Below are 22,627 nucleotides of genomic sequence, written 5' to 3' on the forward strand. Positions count from 1 at the left end.
CTGATCCACCATCTGGACTGGATACAGACTGGATCTGGTGGCTACGGTGACCTTGGATTAAGAATGAAAGAGACTAAAATTAGCATATATGCCATTATTCTTACGATGTAACGAGTACATCGGGTGTTGTGGGAAGTGTTTCTAGTTCCGGTTTACCTAATTAATGCAGCCTAACAATCCTTTAACAGATTTGGATTATAGAAATATGATAGTGTGTTATGTGTATGCCAGGTTTAAGAGGTCTTTAATCTAAATTTAAACTGACAGAGTGTGTCTGCCTCCCGAACAACACTAGGTAGATTGTTCCAGAGAATGGGTGCTAAAAAGGAAAAGGATCTGCCGCCCGTAGTTGATTTTGATATTCTAGGTATTGTCAAATGGCCAGAGTTTTGAGATCGCAGCGGACGTGAAGGACTTTAATGTGATATAGCTCGCTCAAGTATTGAGGAGCTAAACCATTCAGGGCTTTATAAGTAATATGCAAGATTTTAATATGTATTCGTTGTTCAGTAGGGAGCCAGTGCAGTGTTGACAGAACCGGGCTAATATGGTCTTACTTCCTGGTTCTAGTAAGAACTCAAGTTGCTGCATTTTGGACCAGCTGAATTTAGTTTATTAAGCACTCAGAGCAACCACCCAATAAAGCATTACAATAATCTATCTAGTCTTGAACGCATGAATTAACGTTTCTGTGTTTGACACTGAGAGCATAGATTTATATATATATATATATATATATATATATATATATATATATATATATATATATATATATATATATTCAGGTATATAAAATAGTTTCAGGTAAAACTCTCTCTCTCTCTCTCTCTCTCTCTCTCTCTTCAGTCTTCTCAAGTATCTATTCCTCCTCTTAGTTGGGTGTGCCAGCTGAGATAGAGCAAAACACAAAACACACAGAGACAGACCAAATGAGTTGCAGCCACTGCAAGTTACTCTTTATACACACTGTATTATGTTCATTATATATATTTAAAAAGAGATTTTACATAATGGAAAGTCTATTTTAGAACTATGAACCTGTAATGCATTGGAAAGAATTGTAATAAAATGATGTTTATATTTAATTCCACATATTTAAAAGGCAGTTTAATAATTACTAAAATTATGTATAATTACTGTACAATTTAAATAATTTAGCATTATTTGTTTCCACATTATGGGAATGAGTTGCTTGGGTTTTAGGATGAAAATAATCCAACATTTCTTAATGCTCCTAAAAGCAAGCTTTATTTTCTTTAAGCAAACACTGTGGGTGAAATATGACCTGTGCATGTCCTCAGTGTTTTTCTTGAGATTTACCCATCAACAGAACTCTCTAAACGGATTATAAATAAGCACATGATCACACAGCATCCGACTGCCGCTCTTCGCTTTATGCCGGCCCTCCGGGGAGCGTTCAGGTACTGCCGATGAAGTCATCTCTGGCTGAAGACCGGCTGTTGCCTGGGAGACAGAACTTCAGTCATCCCATCTGTCATCATATGACATCAGCCGCTGCCTCACACAGCTGCTGTCTGCTGCGCTGAGAATGCAGAACGTCTGGTTTATGAAATGTCATTCGCATCTAACATACTATTTTGATGATGCTGATTATACTGAGGTGGCCAATTTGAGACACACACATAAAACATACTTATTTAATTAATAATAACTAAAAAAAAAAAAAAAAAAAAAAAACAATATCATAAATAAAAAAAAAATAAACTTTAAAAAAAAAAAAAATACACTTATTTTATTTCAGTTAGTTCAGTGACATTCCTCATTTTCATTTAGCTGAAGCGAGGTTATTAGTTTACTAAAACTAAGGGGTCTTTTACACGACAACGTTTTCAGCCAAAAACGGGAAACTTTTTATGTGTTTTGACTGTTCGTTTACACAACAACAGCATTTTGGGGACTGAAAACACATATGTTTGAAAACGGGATTTAAAGTGCAAGTTTTTGAAAACGGCACCGTTATCGTTTCCATGTAAACACCCAATATGGAAATCTTTGAAAACTGTGACGTCATGCACGTGCGTATTATGTGTTAGGTATGTAGACATGCGCAGTTGTAGATTTTAAAGGCAAGCACAAACAAACATACACAACAATGGCAGAGTACATGGTTGTTGCTACTCAAGAGTTTGCTAACACTTCTTCAGCAAAGTGTGGATTTACTTCACCATTATTACATCCAACAGCGGAGACACATCATATACATCATATAATCATCATATAATCATCTTTCCTACAGGTACTGTTTACTAAAAATGTGACAGTGCCAAATACTGGCCTGGCATACGTAATACAGTGTTTATGGCCGTTTTCGTGGATATGTTTAAACGCGAATCATTTTTAAAGGGGTCATGACATGGGTTTTTTTATTTTATTATTATGGTCCCCTAGGTGCAATTATAGTATTACTATAGTTTTTTTTTTAAAAACTTTTAAAATGTAGTGAATTATGACATTTTCCCACCCTGTTTCTCATCCTTTGATTCAAACAGTCAGTTTTTGGGTTGTTTCCCCTTTAAGAGTTCAGTGTTAACGCCCACTGTTATGATTGGCTAACGACAGTGCCTATGGATCAATTATTAACACCCCCAGCCAGAACATTTGCGGATTGAGCGTAACTGTTTAGTAGCGGGTGATGCATTCGAAGCGATGGCTCTTGCAATGATAAAACCTTATGTTTGAGCACATCTGCGTGGCATTGTAATTTTCCTGTACACAGACCCACTCGCTGTCCGTCGACTGAACACTTGTGAGGCACGCGGCGCGACAACGATACGAAATGAGCGTAGTTGTCTTGTGCTGGAGGCGGTCATATGCAAATGGTTGGAACGTCACTTCGCACCGTGACGTCACTTCTTACCATGGATCCAGAACGAGCTGTATTTACAGCTTGATTAAATAAATGGCTCATTTATAATGGGGAGGACGTCTTAAGCTATAAAACTTGCAGGACGTTTTAATGGTACAAAGACCTCTTATATTCCAAAAGATCAAGGCAAATTTGGTTTCTCATTTCATGACCCCTTTAAAACTTTGTCGTGTATACGTGAAACTTTTTAAAAACGCAAGGGAAAAACTTTTCTGTTTTGACTACACCATCATGTAAGCATAACCTAAAACGGAAACTAAAATTAACACCTTAAAAACAAGATTTGTTATTTAAAATACTGAATAAAACATATATATTTTTTATATCAGATAGTTGTCATGGCAACGATTCTCTTTTTAAATTTGTTGAACTTGATGTACTAAAATAACAAACTGAAATAGAAATTCTTAAAAACTGTATGTATATAAAAGACAAAAACTATTAAAATGACAAAAAGGCAACAAAATTTCTAAAACTAACTAAAAATTAAAAAATTAACAAACACACACACATACACACACACACACACACACACACACACACACACACACACACACACACACACACACACACACACACAAATATACTGCATATATCAATGGTACTAAAATAACACTGATTTCCATAGCAAATGCATTTGTATCTTAAGGTCAAAGCTAGAAACCAAACTACACCATTTTGAGGCCCAAATGCAGCTTTTTTTCCCACAAAAAATGGTATCAAATTAATGATTTTTCAGCAGTAGCTCATATTTTGGAGGACTTTTATTAACTTAAAATACATTTATTGGTGACATGACATTTTCAGCTCAGACAACCATCCTCCAATCCTGTGTGAATAATGCCAGTCTTCCATCGTTTTTATTCATGTTCCTTGTCATTGATTTCTCTCTCCTCAGGAAAAGTAGAGAGGTGGACGAAACACAGATGAGACCCGTCCCGGATCCCTTCCCAGAGTTGCTGCCATCCACTGTCTCTCTAGTGTCCGAGTGTCTGTTACCCTGGACCAAAACCAGTGCGACTCAGGTGAGACTCGCGATTTATTTAAGCCACTGCTGTTCAGAAGAGCTGTCTACTGCCCACATAGGGAACATTATGCGATTGGCTCCTCTTTGGAAAACTGATGGAATGCTGCATTAGAATGTGGCCGAAGGATGCTTTCTTAAGAGGCTACAACAGCTTTTGTATCTATATAGGCATCGCTAGGTTTTGGAACAAAGCGATTGTGTATCATATGGAAGCATATCATTTGTATGGTTTGATTGGTTGGTTGACTGATTGATTGATTGTCCCTGGTCTTTTTGTTCTCATTTGGTTAAAAAGTCCAGAAGCCAAAACAAACTTTCGTCGCCAGTCAGTAACTACAGTAGAAACGCTCAGATATTTCAGTTTAAATCCACTTCTTGTGAGACTAAATCTAAAAATACAGCATACAAACAAATGCAGACTGATAAACAGGCAGAATGTTTAAACTTCCCTAGAGCACTAATGACGTACACTGGAACAGAGAGATGTTTAACCAGTTTAGCTGCGTCAGCCCTCTGAATCCATCCATTTTTGGATGTAGTTTCTGATCTAGTACAGCAACAAGGGAAAAGCATGGCAAAGGGCAATGTAGACATTTTTAACATCTCTTATAATTAGAGAAGGAATGTACGTCAAGTACATTTGTCGGCTTGACAAAATGCATGAAAGTTTAAAATTGTTCAACGGCTTTGGTTCTATGCAGACCGGATGGATGGATGGATGGATGGATCAGTTAGCTGAAGGACTATGTAGCTTTAAAATGTTTGTATTAATTACAATCAAAACATTTTAATGGAAGTCTGTTGGATATATCTGATCATCCACTAGAGAAAAACCCATGTGTCTGATCAATTAGAAAATATACAGTCAGAACAGACTGAAGATCTGTGCCGAAATTGGTGGATGTAGCTTAAAAGATGTAGAATGAGTTACATTTAGACTTTAGTAGTTTTGGTTTTACTGGCAAAATAATGAATATTCAGATGAAAATAAACGCTGTATCTTTAGACTAGTTTCACAGTCTTGTCTTGTGAGATGTTTTATATTGCCTGTGATTTAAACAGTAGCAAAAACAAAGATGGGACGTGTCCAGAATCAATTAAATCCTCTCCCAGGGTTACATGGGATAGTAAGGTGTCCATTGGACTTTTTTTTGCCTTCTGTTTTATGAATACTATGAATTCGGACATACTACGTTTTTTCCCATGCTGTTTTTCACCTCTTATTTAATATGGAAGTATTCAGATGTAGTCTTAGAGTTAGCAAGTTTGATTCATTTCAGTGAATCAGTTCAAAATGTCTGTTTCAGTGAATCAGTTCTTAGAACTCTAAGATCTTTATGATAATCTCAGATTGTAAAAGTAAAATTCAAATATCATTATGTTTATTTAGTAATTAAAGGGATATTCCACCCCAAAATGAAAATTTTGTCATTAATCACTTACCCCCATGTCGATGCAAACCTGTAAAAGCTTTGTTCGTCTTCGGAACACAATTTAGGGTTATTTTGGATGAAAACCGGGAGGCCTGTGACTGTCCCATAGACTGCCAAATAAGTTACACTGTCAAGGTCCAGAAAAGTATGAAAGACATCGTCAGAATAGTCCATCTGCCATCAGTGGTTCAACTGTCATGTTATGGAGAGACGAGAATACTTTTTGTAAGCGAATAAAACAAAAGTAACGACTTTATTCAACAATTCCTTTGTCTCCTCTGTGTCTCTCCATATCACTGTATGCTGCATATACTCTTCTGTATTAGCCAAGCCACAAGGATGCACTGTTTTCTTTCAAATCAAGCTAAATACACGTAGAAACAGCACATCCTTGTGGCGCAGACAGTCACAGGCCTCCCGGTTTTCATCCAAAAAATCTTTAATTGTGTTCTGAAGACAAACAAAGCTTTTACTGGTTTGGAACGGCATGGGGGTAAGTGATTAATGACAAAATTTTCTATTTGGGGTGGAGTATCCCTTTAACAGTGTTTTAACAAAAATGTTCTTGAATATTTTATATTGTGCATTAAACATTTTGAATGTAATAAAACTGTTTGGTTGTAATGGTAGTTACTAATTTCAGAAAAAGTATGTAAATATTGAAATACTTCGTGAGTTGTTATAATGGTGTGTTTGTATTTTAGCACTAACTGTGAAGAGCTTTTTGTATGAGATTATTTTGGTGCCTTATGTATAATGAAAGCTGAGAGCCGGATATCAGATGCACACTCAGAGCGAATTTGCTCCAGAACTTATATGGCCAACGCAATCTGCTTACATTGCTGATTTGGGAAAAGCAAGACCCCTGTGGATCTTATTATATGACAAATATATGTTATGAACGGCCATCCGGAACAGCTTTGACCTGCAGCAAAATCTGCAAATTACAGCATATTGAAATGTGCCGTCATAATGTGGCTTTGCAGTTTGCCATTATGGGGGCCTTCATTATATTTGAGGCTGGCAGTAATGATCCCTCTCGTATTATATCTGAGGCTAGCAATTATGGCCACAGTATATGAGTGAAACAGAGGGAAACCAGAGGGGGATGGGGTGGAAGTGTCACGAAAACTTTTTGCTGTGCTAGTTTTTGCAGTTTGCCGAGGACAGACGATGACCCAGACTGTGTCTGCTGTAAAAGATGGTCCAGGGCTGGGTGGTGGCGATAATTACATCAGACTTTACGCGTGTGCACGTCAGTAAGGCTTGCTCACGCTACAGGCTGAAATTACAGACCATCGATCACAGAGTGGGCCAATATGTGGCGACATTAGGTTGCTGTTGCTCAAATTTGTCAATATATACTACATATAATACTATAGCATGCAATCAAAATCAAGAGAGTTCAGTTCATTCAATATTATATATCAATATGTATCTCAAAATATAATTTAATTATTAATTAATTTTTATTTTTAAGTTTAGTTTTTTCTTTATTATTATTATTAGGCTATTTCATTACACATACACACACACACACACACACACACACTCACACACAAACACACACATATATATATATATATTAAATTAAATTAAATTAAATATTATATGTATATTATATTATATGTATATTATTTCGAATTTTTATTATTTCATCCAAATACATTTTTTTATAAATACACACCATTAAATAAAATATAAAATTATTATTATTATTATTATTATTATTATTTATTTAAATTATTTCTATTATAATTCATTAATAATTAATATTAAATTAAATAATAAATATATACAAATCTATATTTTTTTTCAATCTGTTTATTTATTTATTTATTTATTGTTTTATTTCAGGGTTTTCGCAATTGTGTGATTCACAGATATTGCAGATCAGGATGTGTTTTGTTCTCAATGTGATGTCTAAAGAGTTTGATTGGGCCTGACTCCTCTTTTTGGGGAGTGAATTGTCCTCTCAAGACAAGTCCAGGTCTTGTTACCTGATTCTTTTAAATACACGCCTCAGGCTGCACTTCATCAATTTAGCTGCTGATTGTAATTCTCAAATGCCTAGCCTGTCATTTGGCACGTTTCCATTGCATGGTACAGCACGGTACGGCTCGGTACAGTTCACTTTTGGGGGGTTTTCCACTGGGTACAGTACCTGGTACCTGGTACTTTTTTTTAGTACCACCTCTGTTGAGGTTCCAAGTGAACCATACCATTACCAAAACATGACGTGTAAACGCTGCTGATCACGGATTGGCCGGAGAGAATCGTCACTACCTGCGTCACTGAACTTGCGACTCAAACACAAAAGAGCCACTAGATTTAAATTAGCACAGACAGCGAAGGATTGAATGCAACTGTTTTGAACCTGTTTTGAACGAGCGCACCTTTTTTAACAACCAAAAAGTTTTGTGGTCTGTTGCGGAAGTACAGACGTTCCTCTCGTTGATAGCAGAAGAGCAGATCCAGCGAGAGTTTGATGGGGCGATGCAGAATGAAAAAGTTTTTTTAGGAGTTGTGGCAGTAGAGGCGGCGCAACTATAACGACATGTGAATAATTCTGCCCACTCTAGAGCGATACTAAACTGTCACGCCCCCGGGCTGATCTGTCTGTATTTCCCTTATTGTGTGTGTGTGTGGTTGTTTACACTTACCATGTGCTTCTGTGTCATCGTGGTGCCTGTCTCCGCCCTCTTGTTCCATTATTATCTTATTATTGGCCACACCATCACCTGCTCAGCGTTATGTTAATCACTACTTCTCTATTTAGTTTCCTCACGTGTGCTGTCTTGTGTTAGATCGTCGTGTTGTGCTCTTTGTAATCTTAGCTCCGACCACGTCTTATGTTTTGCCTGTGCAGAGATCTTGCCAGTTTTGTTTTCATCTTTTAGTTTTGTTTTTTCCCTCTCCCTCCTGCTTCCAGGCAGCGTTAACTCCTCCAGCCCTACCCTCGCTCGCAATCTCTGATCACTATCTCGGCTCTTCTTCACCTCGCCGCCAGTACGCCACCAGCTCCCCGCCTCAACACCTCTCTGTCAGTTTGTCTTGGCCTTGCTTTGGTGGATTTTCCCTATTGGAATTCGTCCAGGAGGCACTTTTGGATCCGCTCCGGGCTGCCCTGTAACTGGATTGTTTTTTGTTGTCTATTGTTTTCCACATCCCGGGAGGTCGAGTTCCTTAATGCTCAGTTGTTGGATCTGACTGCCCAGCTCCATGAACTTCGCAGGCAGACTTCAGCCAGAACGGATGACACCACTAGCTTTTCCTCTCTCCGTCATGAACCTGAGCCTCATGCCAACAACCCACCTCCCTATGACGGGAACCCCAACTACTGCAGAGTCTTCCTGTCTCAGTGCTCCCTAGTCTTTGCCTTACAGCCCCGCCGGTATGCCCAGGAGGAGACTAAAGTGGCTTATGTTTTAACCCTCCTAACAGGCAGGGCCCGTGACTGGGGAACGTCAGTGTGGGAGGCCCGGGCTCCCTTTTGTGTTTCTTTTGATGACTTTCGGCAGGAGATGGTCAAGTTATTTAATCGTTCTGCTCGGGGTGATGAGGTGGCAGCCCAGCTGGCATGGCTATGTCAAGGAGTCCGTTCAGTGATTGAGTTTGCCATCGAGTTCAAGACCTTAGCAGCGGCCTGTGACTGGAATGAGGGGTCTTGTAGAGCTGTGTTCCGTGCTGGACTGGATGAGGAGATCCAAGACAAGATCCCATGAGCTTCCACACGGCTTTGATGATCTTGTCGACTTGGGCCTCCATGTGGAGAGCCACCTTTGCCTTCGTCGCCAACAATCGACTGCTCGCACCTCTTGGAGGGTGGGAGAAATGACCAGTGACTCCATCTCTGTCTTGCCTCTGCCGTCCCCTGCTGACCCTGAACCTATGCAGGTGGGATGCCTGCGTCTCATTTCTCAGCAGAAACAAGAGAGACTCACCCGGGGCTTATGTTTCTACTGTAGGAGGGCCAGACACTTCGTCAGCAAATGCCCGCTAAAAGCCAGGGCCCATCAGTAGTCAGGGGGATTCTGGTGGGCACATCTCCCCTTAATTTTCCCCCCTCTTCCCACTCACTTCTTCCTGTGTGTGCTCAGTTTGGAGGTTCCAGTCACTCCTGTTTGGCCCTGGTGGATTCAGGGGCTGGTGGTAGTTTCATGGATACAGGACTGACTGAGCAGTGGGGAATTCCTGCCATTCCCCTCTCTACTCCTATCTCTGTTCGGTCTCTTGATGATTCTCCTATCACCACCATCACTCACCTCACCCCTCCTGTAAGTCTTATTCTTTCGGGCAATCACCATGAGATAACCGATCTGTACCTTCTTAATTCCCCGAGTGCCCCAGTGGTTCTGGGGCACCCGTGGTTGGTGCAGCACGGTCCTCACATGGATTGGGCCAGAAATTCAGTTTTGTCTTGAAAACAGTCTTGTCTTAAGTCTTGTTTGGGTTCTGCCTCTTTTCCTGGCGCTGTGTTTCCTGTTGTCCAGGTGGAGGAAGCTGATCTGTCTGGGGTTCCGGAGGAGTACCGCGATCTTCAGCAGGTTTTCAGCAGGTCCCGGGCTGTGTCCCTGCCTCCTCACCGGCCATATGATTGTGCCATCAACCTCCTCCCATGCACTTCTCCGCCCAAGGGTCGTTTATATTCCCTGTCTGGTCCAGAAAGAGAGGCTATAGACAAATATATTCGAGAGTCCCTAGATGCCGGTCTCATCCGTCCCTCCTCGTCTCCAGCTGGTGCAGGATTCTTCTTCGTTAAGAAGAGCTCAGGAGGCCTTTGATGACCTCAAGTCCCGATTCATTTCTGCTCCTGTTCTTTCGTTTCCAGACCCTGAACGTCAGTTTATTGTGGAGGTGGATGCTTCCGAGATTGGAGTAGGTGCGGTCCTTTCTCAGAGGTCCCCCAGAGATGGGAAGTTACATCCCTGTGCCTACTACTATCACTGCCTGAGCCCAACAGAACGGAATTATGACGTAGGGAATCAGGAGCTGTTGGGTGAGTGGCGTCACTGGTTGGAGGGGTCAGCACAGCCCTTCTTGGTCTGGACAGACCATAAGAATTTGGAATACGTCCGTTCGGCCAAGAGGTTGAGTTCACGCCAAGCCCGATGGGCACTCTACTTTGTCCGGTTCAACTTTTCTCTCTTGTATCGTCCAGGCCCCAAAAATGTAAAGCCCGATGCCCTCTCCCGTCTTTTCAGGGATACGGCGAGAATGGGTGCGTCGATTGAAATGATTATCCCTAAAGAGATTGTAGTGGGGTCGCTCTCCTGGGATGTGGAGAGGAGAGTACTGGAGGCCTTACGAGAGAGAGAGGTGCCAAGGGGGTGCCCAGAGGGTAGACTTTTCATGCCGGCTGTGTTGCGCCCTGAAGTCCTCCAGTGGGGGCATTCATCTAAGTTGGTCTGTCATCCCGGGGTTCGGAGATCACTGGCTGCCATCCGCCAGCAATTCTGGTGGCCATCCATGGCCCAGGACGTCAGGCAGTTTGTGTTTGCCTGCTCAGTTTGCACCCAGAACAAGAGTTCTAATCAGTCTCCTGTTGGTCTGCTTCACCCTTTGCCCATCCCCTCCCGCCCCTGCTCACATATAGCCCTGGACTTTGTCACTGGTCTTCCACCATCGAGGGGTAACACCATGGTATTGACGGTGGTGGGCCGCTTCTCTACAGACTTTTGGCAGATTAAATGTTTTGCATTGTGAAAAGAATAATACCATTCACTTAATAAGCAAATTTTACTGAATTCATTCCTATACACAATGTCTGTAAAGCTCGTCTTTGCAGTAGTAATCGAAGCGGCGGGGTTTAGCAAAGGGTCAATTCCTGCGCAGGTCTGTGTCCCAGGGTGCTTTGATTGGCAGGTCTTTTTGAGATGTTGCTCCAAGTGGGACAAAAGGAGAATGCTAGTGCACACAGCTGTTTGTCTGACAGCACATCTGAGTCACACGGTCAGCATGCAGAAAGCAATGACATCATCACCCCGCCCTGCCCCCAGCCCAGATGAATAGCTGTGGTGAGCTGGAGTAAAGTGTTGCGTTATTGTCCCAGCCGCCCTTCCCCCCACAACGCTAATGACTCCCTCTTCTCTGTGTTGGAGTATTGGTTTTTAGATTTAGAGACACTGAAAGTAATTGTGAGCAAATTTTGGAATTTTGGAGTCCTTTGGAATGTTTATGGAAATCTTACTTAGCATTTTCAAAATATGCCAGACTGTGACAGTAAAATATAAATCCCATATATTGTGTTTATGTTGTCAAAAACAAAGTATTTTACCTTGAATATTTTAGTTCTTGCATAAAACATTTTGAATCTAATTAATCAAATTAGTTTTGTAAGTAATCTCTATTAATACTTCAGAAGTTCTTTTTTTTAGCAGTAACTGTGAAGAGTTTTTTTTTTTTAATTTTGTAAATTCAACTCACCTGATGTTCATGAAAGACCCTTCAAACGGCTCTGCCCATAGGAAAATAAATCACAAATATGTTTAATAATATTTATTTTGATATATATATATTACAAATTATTTAAATAATTTAAATAATTGTTGTTTTTTCCTTTTTGTATTTTATTGTTAAACTGTTTACATGGAAAAAGAAAAAGAAAAAAAAAGTTGATTTAAATTAATCTTTGGCTGCTTTGTTGAATCTCTCTCTCTTTATTTATTTAATAATTTTTTTGAGCATCTTGCTATTATTATAATATCCATTTTTGAATTTTGCCTGTCAAAACACTAACTGATGATCTTTTAGACAACACGCCAAACTATGGCGATGCATCAATAAAACTTACCACCTTAGATTTGGAAGTGCAATATAATTTTCATGAAGCGAAGACATGCCAGTCGGTGTGCGTGTCTGTCACTGGCATCAAGAGGGCAGCATTTTACCGATATCAAACCCACGAGGCCTTTGCTTCAAAACACACAGTTTGTTGCCACTCTGCAAGAAAAGCGTCTCACCACAAACTAATCATGCTGATGTAAAATGGATCCTTGTCCCATGCTTTTTATATTACCAGCTGAGCCCAGAGGCCCTGGCTGTTGGCACGGCTTTGTTTTACGTGGTCTTTAAAAGCTATTTTAGTCGTGAGAAAGCACTTCTGTGCTTGTAGTGTCATGGTGCATTAACATGACAAAGGCCCACAGAGTTAGACGTGCTGTTTCAGAGCCCTCTGGGTCCGTCAGCCTCTCTAACCTCTCCCAGACTCCAGCCCTGATCCGTTTTCACACTTGAGTAAATCCATATGCAGTGAAACTGTTTTATACCCCACGATGAATGAGAGTGATCTGACAGGTCTTCCACTGCATGATGGTTTTCTGTGTCACACAACACTGAGAACTTACTGAAAAAACCCTGTGAATACAAAAGCATGTACTTTAAGCAAGAGAGTCCTTTAAGTTTGCTTTTCTATTCAGCATTACATTTCTTATGTTGTTTCAACCCATGTATTGCTTTCTTGCCTCTGTAAAACAATAAATTAAAGCATTGGAGCTCTGAAAATCACATTACTCCCAGTCTTTGGCTCCTTTTGAGTTGGACAACATCACTTAGTGTACTGGAGATTCACTCCCACCAGATCTTTGACTCAGTGAGTTGTTAACAGGAGATTCGCTCTCACCAGATCATTGAAGCAATGAGTTGTTAACTGAAGATTCGATCCCACTGATTTGTTAACTGGATATTAACTCCCACCAGATCACTGAATCAGTGAGTTGTTAACTGGAGATTCACTCTCACCAGATCATTGAATCAGTGAGTTGTTAACAGGAGATTTGCTCTCACCAGATCATTGAATCGGTGAGTTGTTAACTGAAGATTTACTCTCACTAGATCATTGAATCAGTGAGTTGTTAACAGGAGATTCGCTATCAAAAGCTCACTGAATCAGTGAGTTGTTAACTGGAAATTTGATCCCACTGTTTTGTTAACTGGAGATTAACTCCCACCAGGTCACTGAATCGGAGAGTTGTTAACTGGAGATTCACTCTCACCAGATCATTGAAACAATGAGTTGTTAACTATTCGCAATTCGGAAACAAATCATTCAGTACAAATTATGAAGCTGTTAACTGAGAAGAATCGACTCAAAAGAATGAATCGTTTATGAATTTGACATTGTGTCTCCTTACTTTTAAATAATGGCAAATAATCTTTTTGAATTTTTTTTTAAATGTAGTGTAAAAAAATAATGAAGAATAATGAGATATATATGAATAATGAGAAATGTTGCTTTGGTAACTAACTGTAATAAAAGGGTTTTTTTATTACATAAATTTACATATATTTATTTCAGTTAAAGTTTATTTTATTTTAAGTAACAACATTTTCATGGTTTTAGTTTTAAAAAATGAAATAAATTTAAGTTTATCATAATTTCAAGTAATGAAAAAGTTTTTTTTATGGTTTCAGTTTTAGATAACAATGGCAAGACTAACATGACGCTTTGTATTTCACAGAAAGCAATCCTGGTTTGGAACGTCATGAAGGAGAGCAAATATTGCCGAAATGTTGCATATATTTATGAGCTTGTCAAATAAATAATTCCACATGCATTATAGACCACAAGCAATTTGTCCATCAGAAGTCTTATCTCAGTATCTTGTCACTCATCTCTCTTATCACTATAATTTTAGAAGGCACTTCGGCAGGCATCATATAGTGATTATGTAAGCTTGACTGCAGCTGAGCAAATTACAGCTTCATTCAGCACAGCTCAACACTGCCCAATACAGTTCAAGGACCGGTGGGTTACTCGTTCCCCCGACACTGACTTGGAACATGCTGCCATATTTCAAGGCAATGGACAAGCTATTATTAGTCATAAATGCAATCGCTCCCTCGTTCTCCGCACCACTGTTTGGCCTTGCTGTATTTGCTGAGTCGGCTAAATTTATCTTACTAAGATTTGCGAATTCCCAGCTCTCCTTTCATGCGCTTTAAACGCAAACAGACGGTGATGTGTCTTCCTGGCCAGGCCTGTTCCAGCTCACTGTACTTCCCCTTTTCTCACGTCGCACATCTAGGAGAGGAACGTTCAGATGTAAATGAGACATTTTGCTGCAGCGTGAAGAAAACAATGCGTGCAGTGAGAAAACACTTGTTTAATTGCACAGAGTAAGACTCATTCATGACTGACTGTTTAAATATCTGTGTAAAACATTAATTAAAAGATTGTAAAGAATGATTTTATGAACCATTTACACAGACTTTGTTTTATTTGTTTCAAGGAGCAACTAAATGAGCTTTGTGAACAACAATCAATGGTTTTCACTTTAAATGGAACTCCACAGCAACTCTAGCCATCATTAAGAACAGAGGGAGCGAAACAACATCCCTGAAAAGAGAGAAAAAGATACGTCTAGAGAGTCTGTGGATTGTCTGCAGATAGACACATGGCCTGCAGACGTGCTGCTGTTCGCTTTAGGCTCATGACTCATAGAGTATGTCTGCTGCAGAGGGGCTATCTGTGTCCCGCTCTGGCTCGCCAGCCTGTTCTCCTCATGTCTAGAGCCATGATACATGATCCCAAAACTCCCATCCAGAACAGGGCTTTCAGAATCTCAGCTGGAATCTGCCCCACATTTGGCTCTGTGCATTTTACCTCCTTCCTACTGTGTTTGCGATTCAGCTTTTTGTTGATATCAGTGGTGTTTGTTATGGTAAGCATCACTGCAAAAACATATTTTTCTGGCTTTTCACATTTTTTTATTTATTTTTTTTTCTTGCTTTTCCAGGACAAATAGAAAGAACTTAAATTTGGCTTGAAACTAGTAGTGTATTGTAATATTAATGTTGTAATTTTATATTATATCATGATATTATGCCTAAATTTGTCAGAAAACCTTGATACTGAAGCTTAAGTAACATTGCTTAACAATGGTGACTTTGTTTTCTGCAGTGACTGAAATGTAAGATTAGATTAGATTTTTTTGATATTATATTATACACTACCGTTTAAAAGTTTGGGATCAGTAAGACTTGTAATGTTTTTTAAAGAAGTCCCTTATGCTCATCTAGGCTGCATCTATTTGATCAAAAATTCAGGTAATATTGTGTAATTATATTCGCAATTTAAAAAGAACATTTTTCTGTTTTAATAATACTTAAAATAGAATTAATTTCTGTGATACAATGCTGAATTTTCAGCATCATTACTTCAGTCTTAAGTGTCACATGATCCTTCAGAAATCATTCTAATATGCTGATTTATTATCAGTGTTGAAAACAGTTGTGCTGATTAATATTTTTTTGGAAAGTGATGCTTTTTTAGGTTTCTTTGATGAATAAAAAGTTAAAATGAACAGTTTTTATTCAAAAAAGAAATCTTTTGTAAAGATATACACTATTCTTAGTGTGTGTGTTTTTTTTTTTAAGAAATTCAAAGTTTCTTTAATGATTTTTAATTTTTTTTTTAATGTTTTTTAAACAAATGTATTATACATACATACATATACATACATATATATATATATATATATATATATATATATATATATATATATATATATATATATATATATATATATAAAAACACAGATGTATGTATCAGCAGCTACAGCACTCTGCTCTGTTGTTAGGCTCTCAGGGACGGTCAAGGCCACTGTGTCTGAGTCGGTCAGTGTTTTGAGAATCGAAGAGACTCTGTTATCAGTTGCTTCAGTCATTTCAATTATTATTATTACTTTTTTTCTCAATTTCTGTGATAAGTTGTAGCGCCTGCCTGTCTGTGCTACCGCTGCCCATTGCTGATAAAGACAGCGAGCCTCTTGCTCTCTCTCAGGTCAGTTTGGACGAGAGGACGATGGAATTCTGCTCTGATCTTAACAGCATGTGCAGCTTGTGTGGACAGAGTCTGACTGCAGGTTGTGCTTGATAAGTGAGAGCAGGATTAGAAAACTAAGTGTGTGTGTGTGTGTGTGTGTGTGCGCATTTGGGGGGAATGGGGTGTGAACATGTGTTTATTTGGGTATAGGGGTGTGTGTGTGTGTGTGTTTATGGGGGATGGTATGAGATTACATCATTGCTTCTCAAATGGTTTTGCTTCAGGACTCAGATTTCACATTAGACATCAAGTGGCGACTCCACACTGTACTAGAACAAAAATGTTTTATATTACTGCAAAATGCATATGTCTAACAATATGCAAAAGTGTAGGCTAAAAAAAACGGACCTGCATAAATAGAACCAGAAGTGTGAAGTTCAATGGTTTCATGTAGGGCTACAACTGATGATTATATTGATAATTAGTCTGTTGATTGTTTCTTTCATCATTCATATTTTTTTTCTGTGTTTTATTAAAAAAATCATGTTATTTTGCATCCCTATATAAGAAAAGACATGCTGAAGCAGTGAATTCTTTGATGACTTGTTTGCTGTAAGGATGAGTTTTTTTTACAAAATGAAAAAACTCTGAATTTCTTATGTTTATAGAGAAGAATATAACCATTTAAAATAAGTTGCACACTCCTCTGAAGCATATTAAACAGCAGAAATAATCCATCAAAACACCTGTCACTTCAGCCCACATGAAACATTATGCTTATGAGCTTGTTTGAAGCATTTAATAAAGCGCAATATATTTTTTCCCTATAATGTGTTCTGTAGCCTCTACGATTAATATATATATACTACTACTACTACTAAAATATACATTACTACTGTAAAATTATATTACTAATGGAGGTTCTCTAACCCATAATGAAATTCATTGTTGACTAATGATTCACCGTACAACCCGCATTGTGATTGGCACAAACCATGTTTATTTTCCCTTAAAGTGAACCCGTATAAACCATAATCTGGGTTACTGCAGAGTGTGATTGGACATGACACAAACAAAAGATAGGAGAGGCATTTTGTCCTGCCTTTTAAATATTTTTTATTTTATTTTATTATTTTTGGAAAAGATATGTGGTCCATGTTTGTGCTCATATTTTATTTTATTTTATTTTATTTTATTTTATTTTATTTTATTTTATTTTATTTTATTTTATTTTATTTTATTTGTGGCTAACAGGAATTAAAGTGGTGCTTATGATGGATTTTAAGTATGTAGTTTGGCAGATGGGCCACTTTTAAGCATGAAAACTATTTATGTTAGTGTGTTTTAAAGGGATTTTCAAAAATGAAAATTTGATGTTTATCTGCTTACCCCTAGGGCACCCGTAGGGCATCCAAGATGTAGGTGACTTTGTTTCTTCAGTAGAACACAAATGATGATTTTTAACTCCAACCGTTGCAGTTTGTCGGTCGTATAATGCATGGCAATGGTAACAAAATCTATGAGAGTAAAAAAAAACATGCACAGACAAATCCAAATTAAAACCTGCGGCTCGTGACAATACATTGATGTGTAAAGACACAAAACGATCAGTCTGTGCAAGAAATTGAACAGTATTTATATTGTTTTTACCGCTGATTCACGCAGTGTCCTAACTGTTAGAACCCTTGTGAATGCGCTTCACAGCAGCAGGAGTGTGAGGCATCTTCTTCTTCTTGCTGTATGGCAGATCCCAGACTTATATGTGTATTACTGCCACCTATCTCTCAAGTAGACCATTGACACTTCGAATTGAGATTGTAGATAGAGTTTCAATGGTCCATTTGAGAGATAGGTGGCGGTAATGCACTTATAAGTCTGCGAGCCGCCATAAAATAACAAGAAGAAGAAGATACAGGCTGCTGTGAAGCTCATTCACAAGAGTTCTAATAGTTTGGACATTGCGTGAATCAGAGGTAAAAAAATTATATAAATACTGTTCAGTTTCTTGCACAAACCGATCATTTTGTGTCTTTACACATCAATGTATCATCACAAGCCACAGGGTTTAATTTGGATTTGTCTGTGCATGTTTTTTTTTACTCTCATTGATTTTGTTACCATTGCAATGCATTATACGAGTGACAGACTGCAACAGTTGGAGTTAAAAAACATCATTTGTGTTCTACTGAAGAAACAAAGTCACCCACATCTTGGATGCCCCACGGGTAAGCAGATAAACATAAAATTTTCATTTTTAGGTGAACTATCCCTTTAATTTCCTTTCTTTGCAAAATAGTGTCGATTATAATATTGGCCATTTAATGATTGTAAATAAAGAAATGTCTTTATTGCTTATCGGTTTCAGCTAGACTGTCAATATCAGTGCACTCCTAAATCATACAGCACAGGCCTCATGAACGCTCCACATATCCAGTGTTTTTTTTTTTTAGTCTTGCATGCTCATGTAATCTGAGACTCCTCTGTACCACCTCCCTTTTTCCTTCTCCAGCAGTGTGTTTTCGGTTCTTGTCAGCAATCCGCTTCTTTCTCAATGAGATCCTTTCCGCCTACAGAAATCTCAAAGTTTTACACAGTCAGATTTCAGACAGAAGGTGCTGTGCAGAACTTCATATGAAGCTGGAAGCTGGAAGCTAGTGCATAACAGGCCTCACTATCAATACATGAATCATATCAAACCTTCCTGCCCTGGAAAGTTGAAGTGATTTCTCAAGCGTTTGTGATTATCTGCACCAATATTCCCTGATGACCTTTGGCTCACCTTTAGCTTGTGTATTGCAAGGAAGCTGACTGATCATGAGCCTCTCGAAGCTGTCAGCTAAACGAAAATGGATTAAAGCAAGATGCGGGTATCTTTTTTCTTGTTCTTTTTTGAATCCAAAAGTCTAATTAAACTGTTTTCAGCACAAACTGTGCAACAACATGTTAGAAAAATGAATTTACATTATTGTGTTTTTGAGAAAACAATGTTATGCGTGGTTAGTGAAAAAAAGAACTTTTTAAGTCACTGATATATACTGATACTATTTTGAAACGGTTTCTGTTTACAGCAATGTCGCGGCTGGAAAAAAATACAAACTATGTCAGTGATAATCTCAGGTAATGATTATGTGTTATATTCAATGTTAAGTGTCTAATCTAAGTTTGAATATTATTTTGCATGACCTTTATAGTCATACTGAAATTAACAATAGATATTTTACCCCCGATCCTGAACAGTCACTCACTCACTCACTCACTACGCTAGGCTACGTTAAAATTGTAAAGTCAACGTGAACCAACACACGTGTATTCCATAACAAAGATGGTATCACTCATATTGGTATGGTATTTATTGGTATGGTCAGATGGTATTTACTAGTATTTCAAATGAGCTCAAGTTGTTTTAATTAGATTCTCATTTATTCATTCATTTACTTACTAATTTACTAGTCTGTTAAATTAGCTCCCATTGTTTTAATTTGATTACCATTAATTAATTTATTTATTTATTAGTCTTTCAAAGTAGCCTAAGTAGTTTTAATTATTTGTTTAGTTAGTTGTTTAGTTACTTACTAGCCTTTCAAATTAGCTCCAGTTGTTTTAATTTGATTCCCATGTATTTATTTATTTATTAGTCTTTCAAAGTAGCCAAACTAGCAATTGGAGCTAATTTGAAAGAGTAGTAAGTAATTAAATAAATGAGAATCTATTTAAAACAATTGGAACTAATTTGAAAGACTAGTTAGTAACTAAGCAACTAACTAAATAAACAAACAAATAAATAAATCTTATTTATTCCTCCAGATTTACTAGTCTTTCAAATGATTTACTAGTCTTTCAAATGAGCTCCAGTTGTTTTAAATAGATTCTCATTTATTTAATTACTTACTTACTACTCTTTCAAATTAGCTCCAATTGCTAGTTTGTTTGCTGTACTTTGATCTGGATCTAAATTTGACCTGTGTCATGAAATCAGTTTATCAAAATTTAGTTCACAGAAAGAACTAAATTCCATGTGCTGATGAGGATATTCATGTGAAAGAAGTTGTGTTTGGCGTCTGATTAGGAGTGTGAATCAATGCGTCCTCTCAGCGGGGGATTTCTGCGCTCTAAAAGCGTGGTGCCCTGAAGGCCCTCGGTTAACCCTACAACACTAGGGTTGTAATGTGACCAAATAACTAAATATTCGCAAAGCCAAAAATAGTTTTTGCCGTCCTCAGCTCTTTAATGGGAGACGGTCTGCAGTACAGGTCACATCATTCACTTTTCGAGGGAAGTCTAAGGGTTTGCCGTGAGATAATGTTAGCTTTTCCCTGACCTCCCTGATGTTCTAACTATACTTCTTTAAGCGGCTATTTTATCAGCAGTTTTTATTAGAATAGGGAGCTTTTTCTGCAGGGAAAAAAAACACTGATCGAGTTCCCAAGGCCACAGAAGGATGAGTCTAGAGGAGGACACATCTCACGCCGAGTCTCACACGGACGTCGTCCCTGGAAGGAAGACAGACTGCAGAGTCTTATCATAGATTTAAATGAGCAGACATTAACGTTCGCTAACTTCTCGGCTACAGCTGTTAATTAACAACAAACGTCACTCAGAGAAAAACGGCAGATCTGAAGATCAGAGTGTATAGAAGAGATCCGCGCTGAGGACAACAGTATGAATTTCCATGCCAGAAGAGTCACATTGCCCACTATCACGCCTCTCTGCCTGCCGAAAAGGGTATGAACGTTTAATATTTATGTGTTTTTTACAGAAACATTACATATATTGGTTATGGGAGAGGTTTTAGAGAGTTTTGACTAGGTTGAACATTAACACACTGCATATTTTTTCAGTTGTGCGACTGCAAATTGCAGTTATAGAGCAACGTTTTGTCTCTTTTCTGGCTTTATTTCCTCCTCACTGGAGCTCTGAAGGGGGAATAAAGCAAAGCAAAATCTCAGTTGGTCATCTGACCGTCAGTGATAATTTCCTGTTGCATATAACTAGGTGAACACTATAAGTGAAAAGTTCGGAAACATTTGAAAGTATTTCTTCCTCATTTTGTTCAAAAGTAAATGAAATTTATTTTAATATAATATAATATAATATAATATAATATAATATAATATAATATATAATATAATAATAATATAATATAATAATAAAATATAATATATTTTATGTATTTATAGAATATGTATATATATATATATATATATATATATATATATATATATATATATATATATATATATATATGTTATATTATATTTACATTTACATTTACATTTACATTTACATTTATTACTTATTTAGCAGATGCTTTTATCCAAAGCGACTTACAGTGCATTCAGGCTATACATTTTTTTTTTTTACCTAACATCTTAGGTAAAAAAAATGTTTACCTAACAATATTTTATTTGTAAGTGATATAAATAATTTGTATGTACAATAAATAGTACTAATAATATTATTGTCCATCATTTGTTTACCATTTATTGCATTATATAATTATATTTTTAGATATTATACAATTATATTTATGTAATATATAATATAATTTTATTTTATATATAATAGAAATGTAATTAATAATATTATTGTTTAAAAAATGAATAAATATGGTTATATCAAAAGTTGTTTTTTATTATTTATTTATTTTATATATTTAATATATTGAGATCATAAAGTTGATTGAAGAATGTACAGCTTGTGTAAAGGTTGAATCTATACAAAGAAGCAGCTCAGATAGGAAGATGTTTCATTGTATTATGTTTTGGTCACTACCTAATTCCCATTTTTCAATACTGGATATTTCACAGTTTTGACGACTTTAATATTGTTATAATATGTGGAAAACGTTCATAATAAAGAACGAGCAGGTGTGTCCAAACTTTTGACCGGTCATGTATCTCCCCTTCTAATTCATTCAGTTATTCAGACTTGTTTTTTGATTACGTTGCATTTATTTACAAAGCATTTGCTGTCTATCATACAGGTGCATCTCAATAAATTAGAATGTCATGGAAAAGTTCATTTATTTCAGTAATTCAACTCAAATTGTGAAACTTGTGTATTAAATCAATTCAATGCACACAGACTGAAGTAGTTTAAGTCTTTGGTTCTTTTAATTGTGATGATTTAGGCTCACATTTAACAAAAAACCCACCAATTCACTATCTCAACAAATTAGAATATGGTGACATGCCAATCAGCTAATCAACTTAAAACACCTGCAAATGTTTCCTGAGCCTTCAAAATGGTCTCTCAGTTTGGTTCACTAGGCTACACAATCATGGGGAAGACTGCTGAACTGACAGTTGACGAAAATACAATCACTGACACCATTCACAAGGAGGGTAAGCTACAAACATTCATTGCCAAAGAAGCTGGCTGTTCACAGAGTGCTGTATCCAAGCATGTTAACAGAAAGTTGAGTGGAAGGAAAAAGTGTGGAAGAAAAAGATGCACAACCAACCGAGAAAACAACCGCAGCCCTTATGAGGATTGTCAAGCAAAATCGATTCAAG

At 37.5% G+C, this 22,627-nt stretch overlaps 1 protein-coding gene and 1 long non-coding RNA gene across 7 annotated transcripts in view; one reads left to right on the forward strand and one right to left on the reverse strand.

Moving 5' to 3' along the window:
• Nucleotides 1-22,627, forward strand: part of LOC109061777 (growth factor receptor-bound protein 14) — an 82,412-nt gene that overhangs the window by 29,434 nt on the left and 30,351 nt on the right. For 5 of the 6 annotated variants that reach the window (XM_042764318.1, XM_042764317.1, XM_042764319.1 and 2 more), the window contains one exon: nucleotides 3,786-3,912. In XM_042764318.1, coding sequence (XP_042620252.1) covers nucleotides 3,786-3,912 — 127 coding nt within the window. Of the gene's footprint in view, nucleotides 1-3,785; nucleotides 3,913-20,134; nucleotides 20,835-22,627 lie in introns of those variants that run through there. The other variant, XM_042764321.1, reaches the window with a different exon arrangement.
• LOC122146168 lies at nucleotides 13,955-17,849 on the reverse strand. The gene is made up of 3 exons (XR_006160866.1): nucleotides 17,763-17,849; nucleotides 17,502-17,629; nucleotides 13,955-14,369 (listed from the first exon to the last, which is right to left on the reverse strand). It is a non-coding gene; the product is annotated as an uncharacterized LOC122146168 (long non-coding RNA).

Source organism: Cyprinus carpio, chromosome A9 (assembly GCF_018340385.1).
Source record: "Cyprinus carpio isolate SPL01 chromosome A9, ASM1834038v1, whole genome shotgun sequence".
Taxonomy (NCBI): Eukaryota; Metazoa; Chordata; class Actinopteri; order Cypriniformes; family Cyprinidae; genus Cyprinus; species Cyprinus carpio.